The 23066-nt window shown below is 37.8% G+C and overlaps 1 protein-coding gene across 1 annotated transcript; it reads left to right on the forward strand.

The window, feature by feature from the left end:
• Positions 1 to 241: 241 nt before the first annotated feature.
• LOC126830574 (sodium-coupled monocarboxylate transporter 1) lies at positions 242 to 19318 on the forward strand. The gene is made up of 15 exons (XM_050560975.1): positions 242 to 391; positions 1041 to 1232; positions 2102 to 2170; positions 2723 to 2774; positions 3109 to 3176; positions 4762 to 4842; positions 11132 to 11205; positions 12081 to 12221; positions 14158 to 14287; positions 15031 to 15119; positions 15796 to 15908; positions 16826 to 16896; positions 17605 to 17691; positions 18124 to 18329; positions 19204 to 19318. Exons 1-15 carry the CDS (start codon positions 242 to 244, stop codon positions 19316 to 19318), a joined length of 1638 nt encoding a protein of 545 aa, XP_050416932.1.
• The last annotated feature ends 3748 nt before the right edge of the window (positions 19319 to 23066 follow it).

A 23066-nucleotide genomic window follows, 5' to 3' on the forward strand; every position in this document is an offset into this window, starting at 1 on the left:
CAACAGAGAACAGTGACTGTGCAACGAGACAATATTGTACGAAAAGACATAATAATGTTCCTGTGCGAATGTTAACAATTTGCAAGTGCACTTATAATTGGATAGTGAGACACATGTCAATACTGTTCCTTTAAATTTTATGCTGACAAATATAGAAAGTGAAGCGTAATTCGTACACATATGTAACAAAAGTTAGACGACTGGGAATAGTGAATCCTGAAATACTGTAACCGGAATAAAGATGGCTTCGGATCATCAGTTCTCTGTTGTCGATTATGTTGTTTTTGCGGGAATGTTGCTGATCTCGGCCGGTATAGGTGTCTACCACGCATGCGCAGGAGGAAAACAGAAGAGCACTAGAGAGTTTCTTATGGCGGATAAAAGTATGCAGGTACAAGATATTTATATAAGGATGAATTAAATAAAACCCAGTATATTTTAGAACAAAGGTTTTGACTATAGAATTGTGCTTTCTGATTTCCCTTTGTACGTGAAGGACCAGGCAATGGTGAGATCAAAACCCCGTTTACATTTTGGTGTTAACGTGTGAAAATAATTCTTGAAAGTTGGAATTCGACGAATAGGTAGTAGCACCGTTTCCCAGGCAAAATTACCCCCATAGCACACTATCTGACGTATGCTCGTCTTCATCATCCCGTTTGGTGCAGAGAAGTAGGGAGAGAGAGAGAGAGAGAGAGAGAGAGAGAGAGAGAGAGAGAGATGACACAAACTAGGTCATTTCGGGACTGACATATGGTTCAATTTTATTTCAATAATTACCTTGCGCGTAGGGGTCTTAAGCAGTGGGAGGTAACCCTAGGACACGGAGAAACCCCACGAGGTTGGACAGGCGACCCTACTCCTTGTCACGTACAACCGAGGAATCGAAACCACGCCAGTTGACTCAATGACAGACCTTATGATACAACGCGCACGCGCTAACCATTCGGCCATCCACCCCCCAGGAAAGTAGGACATTAAACCCTAAACCCTATCTGTAATAATCTCGTTAAACATTAATCAATGTTGTTATGTTTCAGTTTCTACCCGTGGCGGTCTCGGTGCTGGCCAGTTTTTTCTCGGCATCTACCTTACTTGGAACTCCAGCTGAGATCTATCAGTTTGGCACCATGTACTGGATATCTGTCTTCTCGGCTGTAATGGCGCCACTTACTGGAGCGTTTTTATTCGGTCCTATGTTTTATAACCTGAAAGTCGTCAGTGTATTTGAGGTATAGAATAAGTTTGTTAAGGGTGGGTGGGGGAGGTGGTATTCCTAGATAATATGTTTCAATGGGGAGAGAAAAATGAGGTTTAACGTCCACTCGACACAAACTAGGTCATTTCGGGACTAACATATGGTTCAATTTTATTTCAATAATTCGCTTGCGCGCAGGTGTTTTTTAGTTGTAGGAAGAAACTGGAGGACCCGGAGACCCTATTCCTTGTCACGTACAACCGAGGATTCGAAACCACGCCAGTTGACTCAATGACCGACCTTATGATGCAGCGCGTAGGCGCTAACCATTCGGTCATCCAACCCCCCTTAATATGTTTAATAGTTGTATTAATTATAAGGCAGGCGATCATTCAAATTCTATGCAAGTAAATTTCCATTTATTAAGGCAGTTTAATTGTTTACTAATCTAGTTGACTTTTTCGGGTCAATTTGGACAAGTTTTAAATTTGAGCGCATTTTGCTCTAAAAGTTCCTTAAATTGCATTTTACTCTAAAAATTGCTTAAATTGCATGTTGCTTTGAAAATTGCATAAATTGTATTTTGCTTTGAAAAATGCTTAAATTCTTTTTATTTTTCAATGACAAAACATATTTGCATCCCAAGCTTAAAGAAATGACCAAATATATTCCATTCTGTGTTCAATAAAATTGTTGGTTATTTCGATGCTCCTGCTGCAAAATTAAAGCCAATACAAATTTGCGCATTCGCCACCATTACAGCGACTTACATCCAAAAGATTTTAGATGTTTTCCTTTGAAACACTTCATGGAATAAAATAACACAGCAGACGACTTGAATCGACATGTGTTACCCAACTCATTGCCAAGGCATAAATGCATAACCTCGTCTTATGTTTTCAGTATCTTGAGCTGAGGTTTCATTCGAAAACTGTCCGCTTGTTTGGTGCTTTCATCTTTTTACTTAGAGCGGTGAGCATTCATTACTTACAATCACGAGACAAACGATTCAATTAGTTATCTTCAAATATGAATCGGCAGCTTATTTGATGAACCATTTCCATATTGAAAAGTAATTTCGGGATTAGAGTCATGGCTAGGATTAGTGTTACCTATCTCTAATGATAACACTAAGTCTGTCCTAGTGTTGTCCAAATCGATATGTGGAGGATTTTCGCAACCTGGCCTACAAATTGATACTCACTATCTGATGGTATCAATATCAAATCAAAATGGCGGGCACTAACTCCAAAGTCTTTCTGTAATTTTCAAATGCATTATTTTATATTAGAATTAAGAACTTACAATAACTATATTATATTTGTCTTAACACAAGGTACAATTTTATGGATACACAATTAACACAATTATTGAGTTTAATACTAAGCGACGTTTCGACGAAAGTTTCCTTGTCGAAACGTCACTTAGTATTAAACTCAGTAATTGTGTATCCATAAAATTGTACCTTGTGTTTATATGTTCAATTACTAAATGCCAATCAAAGAGGATATATTTGTCTTGTAGACTCTAGGAATGGGTATAGTATTATATGGACCGTCAACAGCTCTCAGTGCAGGTATGTAGACTATTTAAAACTCGGGGTTCGGTGGCTTAATGGTCTAGCGCATTTTAGATCAAAAGGTCTTTCCTTGAGTGGTTTTGATCTCTCATTTGTACGTGGCAAGGAGTGGGATTGCCTCTCCAACCTTGTTGGCTTGTCCCCCCCCCCCACGGCTAAATACCTCTACGCGCAAGCAAATTATTGAAAGAAAATTGAACTATAAGTTATAGTTCCGTTATCTGGTACAGGTCATAACTATTATTTCATTCGAGTCTCAGAATGACCGAAGTATTATGTTGACATGACTTTAAACATTATTCCATATTTTTTTTTTAAATTTTACTTCCAGTGACTGAAATACCTGTTTGGGTTATCATAGTTTGTGTAGGAGCAGTTTGTACATTTTATACTACTATGGTAAGTTCAGTCAAATTTAAACGTGCAATAATTGATCCTGTCTCGTGTGATTATTTCAAACTTCATCATATCGCAATATTATCTAAAGTAATCACTGCAGTGTTTCAACATATCGTAATATTATCTAAAGTAATCACTGCAGTGTTTCAACATATCGTAATACTGTCAAGTATTCACTGCAGTGTTTCAACATATCACAATATTATCTAAAGTAATCACTGCAGTGTTTCAACATATCGCAATATTATCTAAAGTAATCACTGCAGTGTTTCAACATATAGTAATATTATCTAAAGTAATCACTGCAGTGTTTCAACATATAGTAATATTGTCTCAAGTAATCACTGCAGTGTTTCAACATATCGCAATATTATCTAAAGTAATCACTGCAGTGTTTCAACATATCACAATACTGTCTCAAGTAATTACTGCAGTGTTTCAACATATAGCAATATTGTCTCAAGTAATCACTGCAGTGTTTCAACATATCGTAATATTGTCTCAAGTAATCACTGCAGTGTTTCAACATATCACAATACTGTCTCAAGTAATCACTGCAGTGTTTCAACATATCGTAATATTGTCTCAAGTAATCACTGCAGTGTTTCAACATATCGTAATACTGTCTCAAGTATTCACTGCAGTGTTTCAACATATCACAATACTGTCTCAAGTAATTACTGCAGTGTTTCAACATATCACAATACTGTCTCAAGTAATCACTGCAGTGTTTCAGCGTATCACAATATTATCTCAAGTTATCACCGCAGTGTTTCAACATATCGCAATATTGTGTCAAGCAATCACTGCAAGATTTTAAGTAATCAACATTATCCCAGGTACTATGGTCGGTAATGGTTTGAGAGTATTTCTGCTAATCATATTGTTTCAAATAACTGCCATATACTTTGACGATGCACGATTGAATGGTACAAAATTCGATTCTCACAATCCAATGAAAGGTGTTTTAACATAGAATAAAGTGTATTATCTCGATCAATCACAATAGCTGAAAGGTTTGATTACTTCACGATTCTGCTCACACCACATACGTTTGCATCCGTTTTCACCGAGAGTGGCATCGCAGACAGGTCGCCTTATTTTTGTTATCTTAACTCACGTGCAGGGGCCTTTCCTGTGAGAGGAAACCGGAGTATCCGGGGTAAACCCACGAGGTTGAGAAGGCGCACATATCTCAACGCCACATACCCTCACACGGGGGATTGAAACCACAACCGTAAGCCAGAGGTGACCGGCCAGCTAGAGCTCGAAATGAAATGAAATGAAATGTGGTTTAATGGCATGTCAACTCCAACCTGGCAATATCTAGAGCTCGAAGCGCGACACGATCAATATAAGCGGCCCGTAATGACGGTATATACTTGCGTTGAGATGTAGGTTGTTTTTTGGGATTTTTTTGTAAATTAGAAATATAAAAGGTGTCTTTTAACAGAGTTTTACAGGTTAATTATATTGTATTATACAGGGTGGAATTGGGGCTGTTGATTAATTATATTATATTATGTCCATGGTGGAATGACGGATGTTGTGTGGACAGGTTGACTAATTATATTGTATTTTATAGGGTGGAATGAAAGCTGTAATATGGACAGATGTGTTCCAGACGTTAGTCATGATAGCGGGAATGCTGGCTGTATTTATACAAGTAAGCTAGTACCATCAGTAGTCCTACCATTCATCGTGAAATATATACGACTGGAATGGAATGGGGTTTAACGTCTCGTCAACACAACATTTCAGTCATTTTGAGACTAACAAACATTTAATTATATTATATGATATATTATATGGAAGTCCCGTGTTCTAGCGCGGTGTTGGTCAAAGGGACGACAAATCGAGGTCCAATGTAAAACAGTGGCGTTTTTCTGACGTGGTTTCCTCTTGGCAGTGGTGCAGGAAGGATGGGACGAAAAGCCAAGGTCCCATACACGTAAAAGAACCCTTGACACATGGACTTCGATATAATAGTCCATGTGACAGACCTGGGATTTTGGAACATCATTACCAATTTGATGAATAAATTCAACCATGATTTTCAGTTAGCCTGGTGGCTGAAGTGTTGAAATTTGGTTGATGGACTTCCGGGTTACTTTGCTAAATTGCATTTTGGCGGCCATCTTTAAAGATGGCCGCCGTTATTTCATTGAAATTGAGCGCATCGGGGAAACCTTCATAGCTCCTGAAAAGATCGACCTATGGATATGGAATGTGGCTCACAATGTTCACAAGAAAATGCTTCTTCTGGTGCTATATGATTCTTGTTGTTGAATGAATCATATATTTTCCAAATCAACAGATTATTCTGGAAAAAGCAACCTTTTGGCATTTTTATTTTCCCAGGTTTTCATGATTTATTTTATAAGTTTACTACTACAGCTGCGGTGGCCGCAAACTCAACAAAAGTCGTAAGTAGACTGTCAAATTTAAAATGTTGAACGTCGGCGAGGCAGGGCACAAACTTAGTGAACTTTTAGCTAGTGTGTCACAATCAAAACGATATTTGGGGACGGGTTGTTTCTGTGTCAAAATTTGTCCCTAAAGACAATTTTGAGATTATGTTACTTCTGTGACGTCATTTTCGGTTGGGGTTTTGTCCGATGTCCAAAATGACCGCAAGGGAGCTAAAGATGATCCGAACAATTATAGGCCAATCTCAATTCTCCCCACAATTTCAAAGATATTCGAAAGGCACTTGAGCACTCAAATTCAAACTTATTTGGAAACCTTCAATGTTCTTTATGCTTACCAATCTGGATTTAGATCAGATCATTCATGTGCTACTGCACCGATCCGAATGACAGATAATTGGCTTGATGCTATCGATAATGGTGCGATGAGTGGTATAGTGTATCTTGATTTTAGCAAAGCATTTGATCTCATTGATCATAAGCTTATTATTGAAAAACTACATCTTTATCGATTTGATAATAATTCACAAATTTTGATTGAATCATATCTTGACTCACGGAAGCAAAAAGTATGTTTAGGATCAATTACCTCCTCAATTACTACAGTCAAATGCGGGGTTCCACAAGGGTCGATCGTGGGTCCTCTCCTATTCCTTATTTTTATAAATGATTTCCCACTCAATATTGAATCAAGTCAGATAGATTTGTTTGCTGATGACAGTACCCTGCATTGTTCACACAAAGATATTTAATCCATCGCCAATAATCTCCAAAATTATCTCTATTTGGTTGCTAAATGATGTGAAAACAATGGGATGGTGATCAATCCTTCGAAAACAAAATCAATGCTGATTTCATCAAAACACAAAAGAAATCAGAAAAACCTAACTTTATCACTCCATGGTGAGAAAATTGAGACGGTTACTACCGCAAAATTACTTGGAATTCAAATTGACCAAGACCTTAATTGGGAAGCACAGATAGCAGATATGTCTAAAAAACTTGCATCAAAAATATTTCTCCTAAATAAGATAAAAGATCATTTACCTTACGAGACAGGAATTTTGTTTTATAACAGTTACATACTACCAATATTTGATTATTGCTCTATTATTTGGGGAAATGCTACCAAAAGTAGATTAGACATTCTTTTAAAATTACAAAAGAGGGCAACAAGAACTATTCTTGATGCACTGATTGAAACTCCGTCCACCTCTTTATTTACTAAACTCGGTTGGCTTACCCTTACACAGAGGATTCTTTACAATAAAATTGTCTTAGCATTCAAAATTATTACATTTAATACTCCACTTTATCTAAATTTCTATTTTATTGAAAAATCTCTTGTTTCCAAAACCGATATCTTGCTCCGTTCACAGACCAGTAAATCTCTTTTTCTTCAAAATTGCAAAAAAGAATCCATGAAACGTACTTTTCATTATTCTGCATGTCTTTTATGGAACAATCTGCCTTTTGATATAAAGATGTGTAAAAATGTTGAAAATTTTAAGATTAAACTGAAAAGTCATTTATTTTGCACACTGAAGGAACCATAATATTCAACTGATGACATACTTATTATTTTTAACTTGCAACTGCATTCTATTTTATTTTGTGTGTAATTATAGTGTTCTTCCTATTTTCTACTTGTATAATGTATATGTTTTGAAGTTTGGGAGTGACTTATCAAACTTCCCACTTTAAAATGCTATTGCATTTCTAATGATTTTAAATTTATCCTGATATTACATGTATATATGTCTTTGTAGCTTAGGAGGGACCTATGGAAGATTAGTTTTTTTGCAAACTAAATACGTTGCCTCATTAAATAAAGTTTTTATTATTATTATTATTATTATAGTATCATGCAAGGTAGGGCTTGTGATATATCATGTATAGGGTTTTCGTAGCCACTGAATTTAAAATTGAATTATTTATTGGAATTTTCGATGAAACGGAAAGGTTTGTTCCGCACAGGTATTAGCTTAGAAGGGACAAATACAATTTGTAGAACCAGATATTTGATGTTAGTGAACCCATTTTTCTAGGACACCTGTTTCACACGAAATCTTATTTTCTATCCAGACGAACCTTCAGTATAATAATCTATATGCATACAAAGTTTATGAAAATACACATTCAAGCAGCATTTAATATGGTCTACCACCTGTAGGACACTCCCTTCAACTTAAAAATAAATTGTTTATTGGAATTTTCGATTAAACGTAAACTTTCTGTAAAATGTAAAATACTCGACTAATATACCAGTTGTAACATGTTTAACATCATATCTTTCCACGCGAATTAACAATAAATTGTTCATTCGATAAAACGGAAACATTTTTTATACTTGTAAAATAAATACCTATTGTGTATATGATACGTTGAAGTCTACCATGTAATACGGAAATTTGCAACACGTTTATAAGCACCATATCTTTCTACATGAACTAACAATAAATTGTCCATTGGATAAAAAGGAGACATTTTTTTTATATATATAACTGTAAAATAATATATGAATTATCGTTTTAACATCATATCTTTTGCCTCCCTTTTCAGGGATGGACACTCAAAAGGAGTATGGTAGTTTCGGGGGTCCCTAAACTAGTCAATGTTCTCGCGTAGTTATGAATTTATGTCGTTTTTGATGAATTATTAAGATATATGCATAAGCTAAAAACACCAGGATATACTCTAGAAAGTACCATTTAAATTACAGTCAGTTTTTTCAAAAGAAATTTCAAGTCTGGTTGTAGAGAACCCTGTCGTTCACCTCACGGAGCAAAGATAAGCCTGTCCTATCCTAGGTATCATATGTGTAATTTTATGTCAACTTCACAATTGTTAGTATAAATATAACATTTACTTGACAATTATCACAATTTTCATCTGGCCTTAAAATATTTTAATTGGATTTGTGTTCCTGGTGTTATAAGCTTTCCAAATATGTATAGTTTGTTTAATAGGGAGGACCTTGTAGCGGAACTGTGTTTCTAAGCAAGCTAAAAATTTTGGTTGCAGGCCTACTAGACTATACGACAAAAGTTGCCGGGCATAGAGGCGTTAATGTAAAAACGGACCACATTACCATTTCTGAACGAATAAGAGATCTTAAATTCTTAACAACTGGATATATCATAAATAATTCTCAATACGGCTTAAAATGGTGCAAAGGCATAGTAGATGAAATTAAAATGACTCACTATTTTGGTGAAATGTCTTGTGATCTGTGAGATCCAAAATAATCAATTCCATATTATGCCCCATTGTATTGTTTATGGGGTGTGTGTGTGTGTGGGGGGGGGGGGGGTCGCATAGGATGTGTCATTTTTAGCAGTATCATTAACATCATTTTCAGCATTATTTTTGAGTTTTTATTCATGTTCAGTGACTCTGAAAACCTTATAAAAGAGACATTATAAGCTATATAAAACAGTCATTCATGTTATGGAAATTCTGACCGCCATTTTGAATTTTCCCCATCTTGGATTTTTAAAACTCTTTGTTTAGATTAAACAAACATTGTGCAAGAGCTAAATCTGCCTATTGCAGGTCTTTCTTTAGGCCTGAAATGTTTTCTATATTATTATTTAGACATTAATTAACTGACCCAGGCCATAATCAACTCTCGATGGCATCGGATTTCTCCGATATTAAATAAATTAGAACGTATCAGTCATATTTTGATTTAATCTAAAAATGGAGGAGCGAGACTTAGCTTCGAGCAACCAGTACAGTTGTTGAAATTATTGCACGTGTCTTGTCAAACCTTCAAAGGCTAATATCTTCGCTTGCAATAGAGTAATTTGAATGAAATTGTCAAATTATTCATTTTACATTATCTATTTTCGAACTATTGTAGCAAGAATGGCTAGCTCTTTATCTAAATCTTACGTAATGAATCTTTAATTGTAAGCTCATTGGATAGTACATGTCATATCAAACAATGAAATGACTATTATCTGACATATTGGCCATTTTAGGAAATTTTGTCGCCATTTTGAATTTCCGCCATCTTGGATCTGGGACACTCATATTTGAGATTATTTTTTATGATTAATGTTTCTGATATCTATTCAATCACTTAAGTTGACCAAACAGATAATTTGGCTTATATGGGTAAACATACGAACAGACATGAAAAAAAAATCGAAAATGTTGCTTTTTTCAGATTAATCTTTTATTTTAAAACTGATAGTATTGATTAAACAACATATATCATATACCAGCAGATGCAGAATTATATTATGAACATTTTGAGATATATTACATATCCATATAGGTGAAACTGTTGAGGAGTTATGAAGGCTTCCCCGACTCGCACTATTTCAAATAAGAAAAAAAACGGCGGCCATTTTTTTTAAAGATGGCCGCCAAACTGACATTTGGCAAAGTGACCCGGAAGTCCATCAACCTATTTTGGACACTTTAGACCTAAGGCTAACTGAAAATCATAGTTAAACCAATTCATCAAATTGGTAATGAATATCTGCCTGTCACATGGACTATAAGAGCCCGGGCACAATTCCCTCATGCCACACTGTAGGATGTTCAACCCCATTTCATTTTATGCTCGCGTAAGGTATTTCGAAAACAACTAAAACATTGCGGTTGGAACCTGTACAACTCAGCAATGGATTGACCGATTGTCTGCACAAAGCGGTAGAGTCTCTTTAAAACTGTAGGCATTGGTTTTAAGCAAAAACATATTAAATTTTACACTACTCACATAACATTCCTGCGTTTTTTAGTGTATATACTAAGCAGCAAAAAAAACCACGTCAGGTTGGTATGTGTAGAACTGTAGGACTTCTTCTTGTGTTTATTTTCTGGTGATCTTTAACAAGACTACAGCATAAAATAGTTTCACAACTTTATTTCTAAGTTGTAATGGGTTTGCAGATTCCTCGTTCTCAATGATAATGGCTGCTAGGAAATTCTGGATGAGTTCTGATTCAACTCGCTTCTACACCCTAATTTATACCCCCTAATTTCTGCAGGTCTTCGATAACCTTGACGTTAATTTCCAACCCATATATGGAATAAACTTCTTTATTTCCCACAAGTAAGATAGGAGACATTACCTATTTTTGGTCTACCAACCATAGGTCAATAAACAGCCAGAATTTGATGGATATTTTGACAATGATTATGATTTAACCAAAATATCACTTTTTTATGTATAACTATATATTCACGTTCATTAAGTACGTGTGATTTAACTCTATAGACAGAGTAAAGTAACAATTTTGCAATGTACCAAAATTGTCTCAAGGACCAAAGTGTTACATATGTTTTTCTGAATAGACGCATTGCATAAAACTTTTCATTTGTTTTTATTGTATATTTGTACATTTAACCCTTTCTCAACATAACATTTTTCATTACTTGCAGCTATGAGGTATGGGTTTTTTGGGTTCTTTTTTTTTTGCGCTTCAGCTAATTCTGTAATGGGGACACCTTGCTTATTTACTAGGGGTGTATCAATTGGTGATCTAATTCAATGTTTTGTCCATTTACTAGGGGTGTATCAATTCTGGTGGTATTGCTGAAATATGGAGAATATCCGATAGAGGAGGAAGAATCTCGTTTTTTGAGTAGGTAAAACATCGTATATTTAAGATCTTACAAATTAAACATTTCAAATCTTCAAGTCTGATCATAGATATGTAATCTGTTCGAATGTAATTAACTGGGGCCTGTTTCACGAAATTTTAAGATAAAAATTACGTCAGACCCTATTACGTCAGACATTTAATTAACCAACCAGGATTGATGTTACATCGCAATGGACGCTTACGACTGGCCCCGTACTGTGTAGTTGGTGTCTTATCCACAGGTTTGTCCTTGCGTGTAGTGCGGTCCCACTGTGGCTCAATTTCAACACAATAAACGAGAATCAAACTATTTAAAGATACATTATGGGAGATTTTTATAGAGAGTTGGCCATTCTTGCTATAACAGTTCAAAAGTAGATGATGAAAGAAGAATATATTGAAAAATTCAGTCAAATTACTTTATTCTGAACATAGTTATCATCGTTGTAATATTTGCCTAGAAATGGTAGCGAATTGTGTCTTCACCTTCGCTGATCGTTTGATTGACAGGCGTTAACTCTTGCACCTACATATCTCGATTATCCAGTAAAGTTTTCAACGGCATACCGAAACGCTTTACAGCGGCCTCGCTAAGTACACTCTATCATTTAGCCTCGATCTAACTGACGTATTTTCATCAGGTTACCCCTTATTTGATTTAATTAATTAGTGAATCCTATTTAAATCCGAGCTGTAGCCGAGCCATCCGTGGGTCTACAGAGTTGATTTTGGTCTTGTTGTTTAAATAAAGATCTAATTTATAATTTCTATAACATCTGAAGCCTAAATTAAGACTAACCCAATTAAACCTAAATTAAAAAGATTTATCAAATATTTTGTCGATGTTATGTAAATATCTGTATATTTTGTTTCAGTTTTAATCCCGACCCCCATATACGCCATTCATTCTGGACTTTAATAGTGGGTATATATTTTGTATGGTTACCACCTTATACGGTTGATCAACAGATGGTTCAAAGATTCGCTTCAACTAAATCTTTAAAACATGCAAAATGGTGAGCACTAATATATCGTAGTATTACTTAGAAGCACAATCATTTAATAGTGTTCCATAGAGGCACAGTAATATAATAGTGCTACATAGAGGAACAGTAATATACCATTCAAAAAAAGTAGGGGATATTTGATTTTGGGGGCATAATACTAAAATATGCAAATGACTACGAAAAAAGTCACTATAGAACCTAACAGAAGAAACATTTCCAGTTACATGTGACGCCGAAACGCACCAATAGCTACCGCATGGAATGCAGGTGATGCTTGGGGTCATCATGGGGGTCCAACCCAAGATTTGCACGACTCTGACTTTGAATGTTACAGTCATTGTGGCATTGAATTCCAGGGTGGAAACATCAGTTTAATTGTTTTAGTGACCAGAAAACAAATTTTGATATGCGTCGGCTTGCCCAAAATGAAAGGTTACGTGCCCTTGGCATGCTACAGATCGGCACAACACAGGCGGTTGTGGCGCGGACGATGAATGTTTCTCAGTCTGTCATAAGCAGGCTATGGTCCAGATACCGTGATACACAATCTGTACAGGACAGACCACGCTCAGGTCGACCAAGGGCGACAACTCAAGCCCAGGATCGATTTATCCGTACCTTGGCCTTGAGAAATCGTGTCATCACAGCAAATCAGATCAGCGCTCGTCTTCAAACAGACACTGGTGTGAGAGTGAGTGGCCAGACGATTCGGAATCGACTGCATAGGGGTCACCTTCGCGCCCGACGTCCTCGCGTGATCCCTTGTTTGAGAGATCATCACATTCAGGCAAGACGTCGTTGGTGTAGGGATCGTCAACACTGGGATAATCGACGCTGGAGCAATGTGATGTTTTCAGATGAGTCAAGGTTCACTGTTGATTTTTTGGACAGACGTAGGAGGGTGTGGCCTCGTCGAAACGAGCGCTTCCAAGACGTTAACGTCATCAGACATGATCGATTTGGGGGTGGTTCTGTTATGGTGTGGGGAGGCATCACTGTTGCTGGAAGAACGGCTTTACATGTTGTTACAGGGCGTGTTACAGGCCAGTACTACCGGGACAACATCTTGGCAGTCCATGTTGTGCCGTTCGCACGACGTCATGGCCGCCGTTTCATCTTCCAGGATGACAACGCAAGATGTCACAGGGCCAGGATCGTTACAGGTTACCTCCAACAACAGAACATCACCACATTACCTTGGCCAGCACTGAGTCCCGACCTCTCCCCCATCGAGCATGTCTGGGACATGCTTGGACAGAGGTTACGTCAACGTCAACAACGTCCTGCCAATATCCAAGAACTTGCTGCTGCGTTGCAACAGGAATGGGACAATCTGGACCAAAATGACCTTAGACGTCTCATTAGGAGTATGCCACGTCGGATCAATGCTTGTTTGGCAAACAGAGGAGGATTTACCCGTTACTGACTTGGTTGTGATGCTGTGGTAACTTTGCTGTTTGACCCCGGGTATCATTTTACCCTTATAATGGTCAGTCTGTGCCTTACTTAGTCTAACGATCATTTGGAATAAATCGATGAATGTGAACTTCATTTCATTTTGTCATTTGTTTCTTCGTCAGTTTCATTAGGTGACTTTAATAACACTTAAAAATCAAATATCCCCTACTTTTTTTGAATAGTATATATTGATGTTACATGTACATAGAGGCATGATAATATACCGTAGTGTTACATGGAGATACAATAATATATTGATGTTACATATATTATAGACATGATAGGCACAATAATACATTGATGTTATGCACAATAATATATTAATCTAGATCCCAAAAGTTAAACCATTTTAGTGGCGGATTTAGCGGGTAACATAAGTTGTTAGAATCTTTAATCAATACAATACCACTGGGTTTATGGTTTTCCTGGGCATTGTTTATTACGTACCCGTCGATGCGATTTGTGTTAATATAAAATGTTTTTTCAGGGCATTATTGTTGAATATACCGGGAATGTTTATTATAATAACGCTGTGTTCTGTTACCGGTTTGGCTTTATACTCTCATTATGCTGATTGTGATCCTCTAAAGAATAAAGACATCTCTAATCCAAATCAGGTACTTTATAAGGGGAGATAACTTATTATGTAATTATGTGGATTCAGACTAGCAATTTTATCCGTGACATTTCTATAACAATGTTCAGACCATTTGGATGATCTTAAGGGAGGTGGCCATTTTGATTTTTGCCAAGCCTGCTCAGATGGATCTATAGGCGGTGACGTCACCCTATTTAATGTGTGTTACTGTTACTTCCTAATCCATCTGCCAGGAATATAATGAAATGAAACAAAATGAAATGAAATGACTTTAACGTCCTACTGTTCTGTTCCGACGGGCTAATGAAGTCGGACAAACGCCATACAGTGTGCTACGAGGGTATTTTCGCCAGGGCAGCGGCGCTGAGGCCTACTCTTGTTCGAGTTCCAACTGTCAAGGGATCTTTTACGTGCACGCCAAACCTGAAAGAAAATGGAATTTAAGAAAAATACTATAGGTCTAGATATTTTGTGGAATTAAAAGATCAACCATGTGTTATTAATCATCAGTCGGGGACCCTGATCCGTAATCTACGGTGGAATATACGTAAATGCTAGGGTCTAATATTCACAGCTATAATAATATCGCGCAAGAAACCAATACTTATCACTTTTGTTGTAGGTTTTTATTAATTGAACATATTAAACCAAGGTATAGTTTTAAGGATAAATTTGATACATTCAGTTGTCTACTCTTATATCTGTCAATTTACTACAGACTCACTTTTAACTCAACCTTTAGTTTCTATAATTGTTTTGTAGCTTTTGCCTTATTTTGTACTGGATATTCTGGGCCATCTTCAAGGTTTACCAGGCCTTTTCGTTTCTAGTTTGTTCAGTGGGGCACTCAGGTAAGTATTTCGATGGTTTTTCATAATACCTGTCAGTACATGCGAGGTGGTTAGATTTTTCCAGGACAGTGGCGATTTCGGCTACTGTTCTTCCATATTCAGTTATTTTAGTTGTGCACGCAAATGTTCATCCCAGCTAAAATGCACACTTTTTTGTCAGCCCCCCTCGCACCACACCTTAAGAGTGAATCCGGACTTGACAATTCTTGAAGATTCTAGACATGGCAAGGTTTGGGGGCGTTTGGAAAAGTGGACCATGGGAAGATTCGTCTCAACCCATTGTGGGAGTCGAGTCCGAGACATTAACCTGACCCCTCGACTACCGGGAAACTACCGGTAGTCATAAAATGGAAACACTATTCATTTAAACAATCGTGTTCCTGTCCCGATGAATGTTCTGATTAGTTTTCGGCTTCTGAAACCCAGGCCCAAGCTATAGGTTTTATTAATTAGTGACGGGTATCGTGCACGCCCAAGGATATGCTTATTATTCTATAAAATCTTATATCACTTGATGAATTCACGAACGTTTCTTTTGTGTGTGTGTGTGTGTGTGTGTGTGTGTGTGTTTCTGTATTCATTGTCATCATAATCGACATTTTGAAACAAACAAAAAAAACCAGAAAACTTTTGGTAATTTAAGTATATATGCAAACCATTTTGTTTTTATTTCTAGTTCAGTGTCGTCCATGTTGAATTCCTTGGCAGCTGTAACATGGGAAGATTTCTTAAAACTAAAATATTCACATCTACCAGATGAAAAGGCAGCTATAATCACAAAGGGATTGGGTAGGTATCGTTGCTGATCAAGGGAGGTTTATCTGGATGAGAGAGAGAGAGAGAGAGAGAGAGAGAGAGAGAGAGAGATGGGTTTAAAGTCCACTCGACACAGACTAGGTTATTTCGGGATTATCATATGGTTTAATTTTATTTCAATAATTCCCTTGCGCGTAGGGGTCTTTAGCAGTGGGAGGAAACCGGAGGACCCGGAGAAACCCCACGAGGTTGGACAGGCAACCCTACTCCTTGTCACGTACAACCGGGGATTCGAAACCACGCCAGTTGACTCAGTGACAGGCCTTATGATACAGCGGGCACGTGCTAACCATTCGGCTATCCAACCTCCCTTATCTGGATGCATTCTAGGATAATTTATCGTGGTGCTTAAAACCTGCCTACCCCCGAGACTTTAATTCAGGTCTGTCGGTTTTCTCGCAGTGCTAAAAACGTACGCACAAGCGAATTATTAAAACAGAATTGTACCAAATGTTAGTTCAGAAATACAGTAGTTTGTGTTGAGTGGATGTCAAACACCATTTCTTCAGGAACACCTATTGAACATTTTGCTTCATATTTTGCAAAGTCTTGAAAGATTTTATTTCCAAGTTTTTAAGTTTTGGACTTGAACAACTTAACATTAATACCAACTCAAGTAAATGGATTGAGGGGGTCGGTCGTAAGCATCTACTGCAGCATCTGCTGTACTGTGCAGTCCCAGACACTGCTGTTGAACAAAGGATATCTGGTGAAGCTGCCGTCATGGACAAAGAGTACCTGGCAAAGCTACCGTTCTAAACAAAATGAGTTTAAGAGTAAAATAATGTGGTTTATTTTTTACATTTTCCTTTCAGGCTAGCGTGGTTATGTCCGAAAAATTAATGATTAACGATTAATTAAGTGGATAAATGATATTTTGTATATTTCAGTGTTTATATATGGATGCTTAGGTGTTGGGGTGGCGTTTTTAGTCAAGGAATTGGGAGGAACAGTTTTACAGGTGATATTGGAGTTCTGTTTAAAACAGTTATCAAGACAAAAACACGATGTTCAATTTTACCAGACATCGGCATTACGACCTACTCTTATTTCCAGTTCCAACTGTCAAGGGTTTTTTTTTACGTGCACACCGATGTGTACGCGTGATCTTGTTTTTCGATTCGATCTAAACACTGTTCCTTGTCAGACTCTCCTGACCTCTTGGTTAGCGAGCCAGTGTCTTACTCACTGCTCATAGGGTTTAATGCGTGGGGAGGGGGGAGCCGAATTGTTATCACGTGCGGGCTTTATCATAAGATCTGTCATTGAGTCAACTGGCGGGGTTTCGATTCCCCGGTTGTACGTGACACGGAGTAGGGTCACCTGTCCAACCTCGTGGGTTTTCTCCGGTTTCCTCCTACTGTTAAAGACCCCTAAGCGCAAGCGAATTATTGAAATAAAATTGAACCATGTGTTAGTCCCGAAATGACCTAGTTTGTGTCGAGTGGACGTTAAACCCCATTTCTCTCTCTCTCTCTCTCTCTCTCTCTCTCTCTCTCTCTCTCTCTCTCTCTCTCTCTCGTTTAATGCTGACATAGTAAATAGCTTAATTTTTTAGTTGAATTCGAGAATATTTACTGTTTAAATAAAATAACATTTACAGGGCCAGGTTATTCTGCAACCAAAAACTACATTGACAAAAACACATGGATTTCATTTATTTTTTCAGGCTTCCCTGACTTTTAATGGCGCTGCTGGGGCACCGTTGGTAGGATTATTTATTCTTGGAGCTTGTTTTACCAGTGCTAATTGGCTGGTAAGTAAAATTCTTGCAACTTTTTATTTTGAGACTGACATACGGTTATGGTTTCTATGGTGACACGTGCAATGCTATGGAGAAGAATTTTACCCGGACATGTTGTGTTTCCGCCAACTCTTCATCATTGCCAAGGACCTTGTGGGTTTTCTTGTGGGTTTTTTTTTAATCCATCTAACGGGTTTATAAATCTGAACGCGTTCATCGGCAAACTCGAGACTTGAGGCTCAAGGCAAACCTCAACACTACGAGACACCCTCTCATAAGCCCTAATAAAAAGAACTACTAACTCAAGCCCCATAAATTCACTAAATCCATTTACTGTGAGGCTCCTCAAACTCCAGATTATATATACGCCATTATATGTCAGTATTTAGTCTAGCAACATTGCCGGAACTAAAGTTTAATTTGTATGATTTTGTGTTTTATCAGGGGGCGTTTGTAGGAGGTATGTTCGGTCTAGGATTCGGTATGTGGCTGAGTATCGGTGCCTATATAACTAAACCATTGGACTTCCAGTTACCCACATCTACAGATGGTTGTAACATTACGTCTAATATGTCGTCATTGATGATGTCATCAACAACAACACCAGTATCCATCATGTCCACGTATTCACCTTCTGATCCAAGCAAACTGTAAGTAACCAGGGCGTGCTTAATTGTCATGGCCACATTCTGGTCCCAATAAACTGTACGTTACCAGGGCGTGATGTTCCGTAATCACCCCCGATCCTGGTAAACTAAAGGTCACGATGTGTTTGTATATTGCCCGATCTAGGCTCCGGTACTTCTATTCATAATCGTTATACTCTACAGTGCTTGCACCTTTCCTCTCGGACTTCACCCTACAGTATAGCACTAGGAATATGATTTGAAATTTAACTGCTAATAAAACCTGCATCTACTATTTTCGAAAGGAATCCAGTTTCCAATTTCACATGATTAGCTCCCTTAAAAACTCACCGGTTTTAATCCGACTGAATCAATGCCGACTAACTACCTACAGTTAATATATTTTGTTAATTAAATGTTAAATAATCAATTGGGAGTACATTTTAGCGTGAAAAAATCATATATGATCTGAAACATGTAAATGATGGTCGGCGGCTTTAAAATAATCATGTGTTGTGCGTTCCAGAGTATTTACTCTTATTTAATTTGTAGAGACGGTTATATGATTTATAGTAACATTTGTTAGTCGTTCGGATGGCACGAAAAACCGATATTCCGTGTAGTCGTCATACTCCTGGCAGTGTTTCGTTTAATTAGACCTAATCTTACTCCAACCATTGTTTCAGGAATATGTGTATTCGTTGGCATACACATTACAGAACCCTTGACCGTAGACCGTAGCGCAGCTGTCCGGGAAAAAATTTCCCTCGGTCATAACCCACGGTATGGTGTGTACGCCCGTCTTCGTTAAATCCCATTTCATTCCATAACATTTGTCTCCGTAGAACACCAAGATATCCTAATACATTTAACAACTATATTAATATCTGATTTGTAGAGAAAGTTTAGAGAAATTATATGGTTTATCTTATATATGGTTCAGTTTGCTGGGTATTTTATCAACTGTAATAATTGGTCTTATTGTTAGTTTAATAACAGGTAATATATACTAATATTTGTGGTGTCTGTCTGTTCAGGGTTTGCGACTACACTAGGGCTGTCCCTAGGCTGAAATGTCGTGTATAGGGGTCGGTCGGCCTGGGGAAAAACATAGGCCTGGTGGCGATGGATTACCACTTCCGGATTCGAAGTTATGGCGCGAATTTTGCCCCCTTCCCCCGGGCGAATTTGGGCCCCGGGCGAAGTCGTGTAAAGGTAATATATAAATAACATTATGCCTATATATCCTAATGAACAAGAAAATTATTCGTTTGTATTTATTACAAAGTCACAGAGAAATTAACAACAGAATTTTGCTATTTGAAGATTTCCCAGCTTTTTAACCGGTCGATGTGAATACCGCGAACTTCTAACCGGGAATGCGTGGTTTTGTGGTTTTCCATAGATTTAACAGCCTAGTTGCTAAACACATCACACTTACGTATAACAATTGGTTGCCTTGGTAGCTCAGTAGTTCACTAACCTAGAGATCCTGAGTTTGATCCCTGCGTTGGCCGAGAAAGTTCAGTGGTGCAGGTAAGATGACCTGGTAAGGGACAACGTCTAGTCGTTCGGATGGGACGAAAAATCGAAGTTCTGTGTACACATTGACGTGCAAGTAAAAGCTCGCATGGCAGTTTGAATTCTATACAAGAGTAAGCCGTAGCGGCGCTGTCCGGGCACACATCCTCTCATAGCACACTGTATGACGTATGCCCGTCTTCATTAGCCCAGTCGGGGCAGAACAGTAGGACGTTAAACCCCATTTCGTATTCTTTTAAATTGAACTTTCCTCCGCATCTCCTCATATCATAGATTGAGAAATAATTAATACATTGACACACGATTTCAATTCACCGATAACCGATTGTGTTTTCTTTCTATGTAAAGGATATACCAAATCTGAAGAGGTAGAAGAAAGATTACAACTTAGAATATGTCAAAGATTTCTGTCGTGTTTTAAACAAGATAAACACAATTTAGAATATCAGGTTAGTCGTTTTATTTAAAGATACATTATGTAAGATTTAGATAAAGAGCTAGCCATTCTTGCTATAATAGTTCGAAAATAGATAATGTAAAATGAATAATTTGAAAATTTCATTTAAATTATTCTATTGCGAGCGAAGAAATTAGCCTTTGAAGGTTTGACAAGACGTGTGCAATAATTTCAACCACCGTACTAGTTGTTCGGAGCTACGTCTCGCTTCTCCATTTTTAATTAAATCAAAACATCGCTGAACTGTTCTAATCTATTTAATATCTGAGAAATCCGACGCCATCGAGAGTTGATTATGACCTGGATAAGTTAATTAATGTCTAATTAATAATTTAGAAAACATTTCAGGCCTAAGGAAAGACCTGCAATAGGCAGATTTAGCTCTTGCATAATGTATGTTTAATATATGAAAATAATCTGGGGGGGGGGGGATAGAGGGCGGGGGGCCTTTCACATCATAGACGTGAGAAATGTGTGGTGGACACACTAACAGAATCGTTCGGCCGAATCAATCGCTGCCGAAATTCGCCTAGTGTATCCAGTGTCATTGGGCCGAATTTCTATTCGCCCGAATCAAACATTTTTGATATATTCCGCCGAATTATATTCGCATAGTGTGTCCGGTTCGCCGAAGCATTCTCCCGATTGTAGAATTCATTAGCCAATCACCACTGATATTGCGAAGTCACATGGTGGTTTGAAGACATGGTCTCTGCCATGTTTAATCATTCGAACGATTAGGTCGAATGATTCGGCTAGTGTGTCCACCGCTTTAACCAAATAATATTCTATTTCTCTACCTGTAGTCGTCACCTCCCGGGATCGACCTTCAGTACGGGTGAAGAACGCCGACCAACTACAGATTCGTTTATCAATCCCAGTGTAGTTCTAGGGGGGGGGGGGCTCGATTGTCAGTCCGGAACGTCTCGAATTGACAGAATTGCAATCACGTGATACGGAATTCAGTCCTGTCACAGTTCTGCCAGTCCCAACAGCTAAGGTGGTGTGAGTAGAATCGTGGCGTATTTTAAGTAACATGTTTCAGCTGTCATGATTGGTTGAGATATTTTTTATGCAGTCGGCACATGCGTTGTACTCCGAAATTCTCCTTTTCACTCGATTCGCACTATTTCGGAATTGAGAGAATTTAATTCCGGAACGTTCAATTGAGTATCCCCCTAATTAATATCTTGTATATAATATATTATATTCTGACAGGTAAACGGAAGTAGCAATGATTTACCCGAGGACAACGAAGATGGTAAAATAAATAAAAATAATGAAGCTGTCACCAAACTCTGATAACTATTGTTCAGTAGAGATGGTCAACTAAATAAAAACAATGAAGCTTTCAACAAACTATGATAACTAGGCTACTGTCCAGTAGAGTATGGTACCACAACGATTAATAGAGGTCTTGCAATTACAGAGGAAATATTTCCATAATATAATTGTTATTCATATCGTCGAATTATCTAACAAACTATGATAACTACTGTCCAGTAGAGGTCGATATAACAACCATTAATAGAGGTCTTGTAATTACAGAGGAAATATTTCCATAATATAATTGTAATCATATCGTCGAATCATCTCGAATGGAAACATGATATAGGTCACCACTTTTCCTCTAGAATCATCGACTATTTTATGGATCCAATGATTGACCTTACATTTTATACATATTCTAACAGAAAATAAATCATGTTGAAAGTATGAAATTTTTGTGAGTTTCTGAAATGATATGAAATGGGGTTTAACGTCCTACTGTTCTGCTCCGACTGGGCTAATGAAGACGGGCATAGCCATATAGTATGCTATGAGCGAAATTTTGCCCCGAGAGCGGCTACTTTTATATTTAATTCCAACTGCAAACGGATCTTTTACGTACACGCTAATGTGTACTAGGGGAGTCGGTTTTCCCTCCCATCCCAACGACTAGACAGCTGTCTTTGTCAGGCCCTCTGTCCTGCGCCACTGACAGGAGGGGAAACCACGCCAGAAAATCTGGATGAACTTTCTCGGCCAACACTGTGGGAGCAGTGTTTTACTCACTTAGCCACCGTGGCTCCCGTTGAAAGCATGAAATTATTGTGCCTTTCTATTCTGGCTATTAAATTATGTTTATAACTTTTATTGTGATGTATAAAATAAACAGGGATTATAAAATAAAAGTAAAAACGCCGCAAGCTTCTATTCCAATACAACTCAATCAGCCATAATTTCTATCCTAATCTCGGTGGTTCAGTGAATTATGAGCTGGCATACTAACTAGGATGTCCGGGGATCTATCCTGGTTTTGGTCAAGTAAGTGTCTCGGGATGATCTGGCGTGGTTTCCCTTTGTCAGTGAGGCAAAACGGAGGCTTTGCAAGGAACAGACTCTAGTCGTCCGGATAGAACGAAAATCAGAGGTTACGTGTACACATTGGTGCACACATCGGTTTTAGCAATGAATACGATGGGGAATTCTCTTGCCCATACCAACGCCAACTTGCGAGAATCAGTCAGGCGATTGAAAATGGTATGGTGTGGGCTGAGGCTGTGGGCGAAAAATATTCCTTGGTGTATGCAGACCTTTAATGGGCAGAAGGGTAACTACCACTGGATATTGAAATGAGAATTGGTAATTACCGGAGGTTCAACTGCCGACAAACGACTATTTTGTTAAATGTTAACCGATATGCACTTAGAATACAATACACGGGTTAGTTCAAGCCACAATCTTCTCGCCTTATTAAATAAATTCAAACAAAATAACTA

The sequence above is a fragment of the Patella vulgata genome, chromosome 8, assembly GCF_932274485.2.
Source record: "Patella vulgata chromosome 8, xgPatVulg1.2, whole genome shotgun sequence".
NCBI classification, from domain to species: domain Eukaryota; kingdom Metazoa; phylum Mollusca; class Gastropoda; family Patellidae; genus Patella; species Patella vulgata.

Excerpts from the sequence above, each read along its gene's own strand:
- LOC126830574 (XM_050560975.1), top strand. The coding sequence starts at position 242 with ATGGCTTCGGATCATCAGTTCTCTGTTGTCGATTATGTTGTTTTTGCG. Across the intron at positions 3,177-4,761 it reads GTACATTTTATACTACTATG|GGTGGAATGAAAGCTGTAAT; the intron begins GTAAGTTCAGTC and ends TGTATTTTATAG. Across the intron at positions 15,909-16,825 it reads TATAATCACAAAGGGATTGG|TGTTTATATATGGATGCTTA; the intron begins GTAGGTATCGTT and ends TGTATATTTCAG.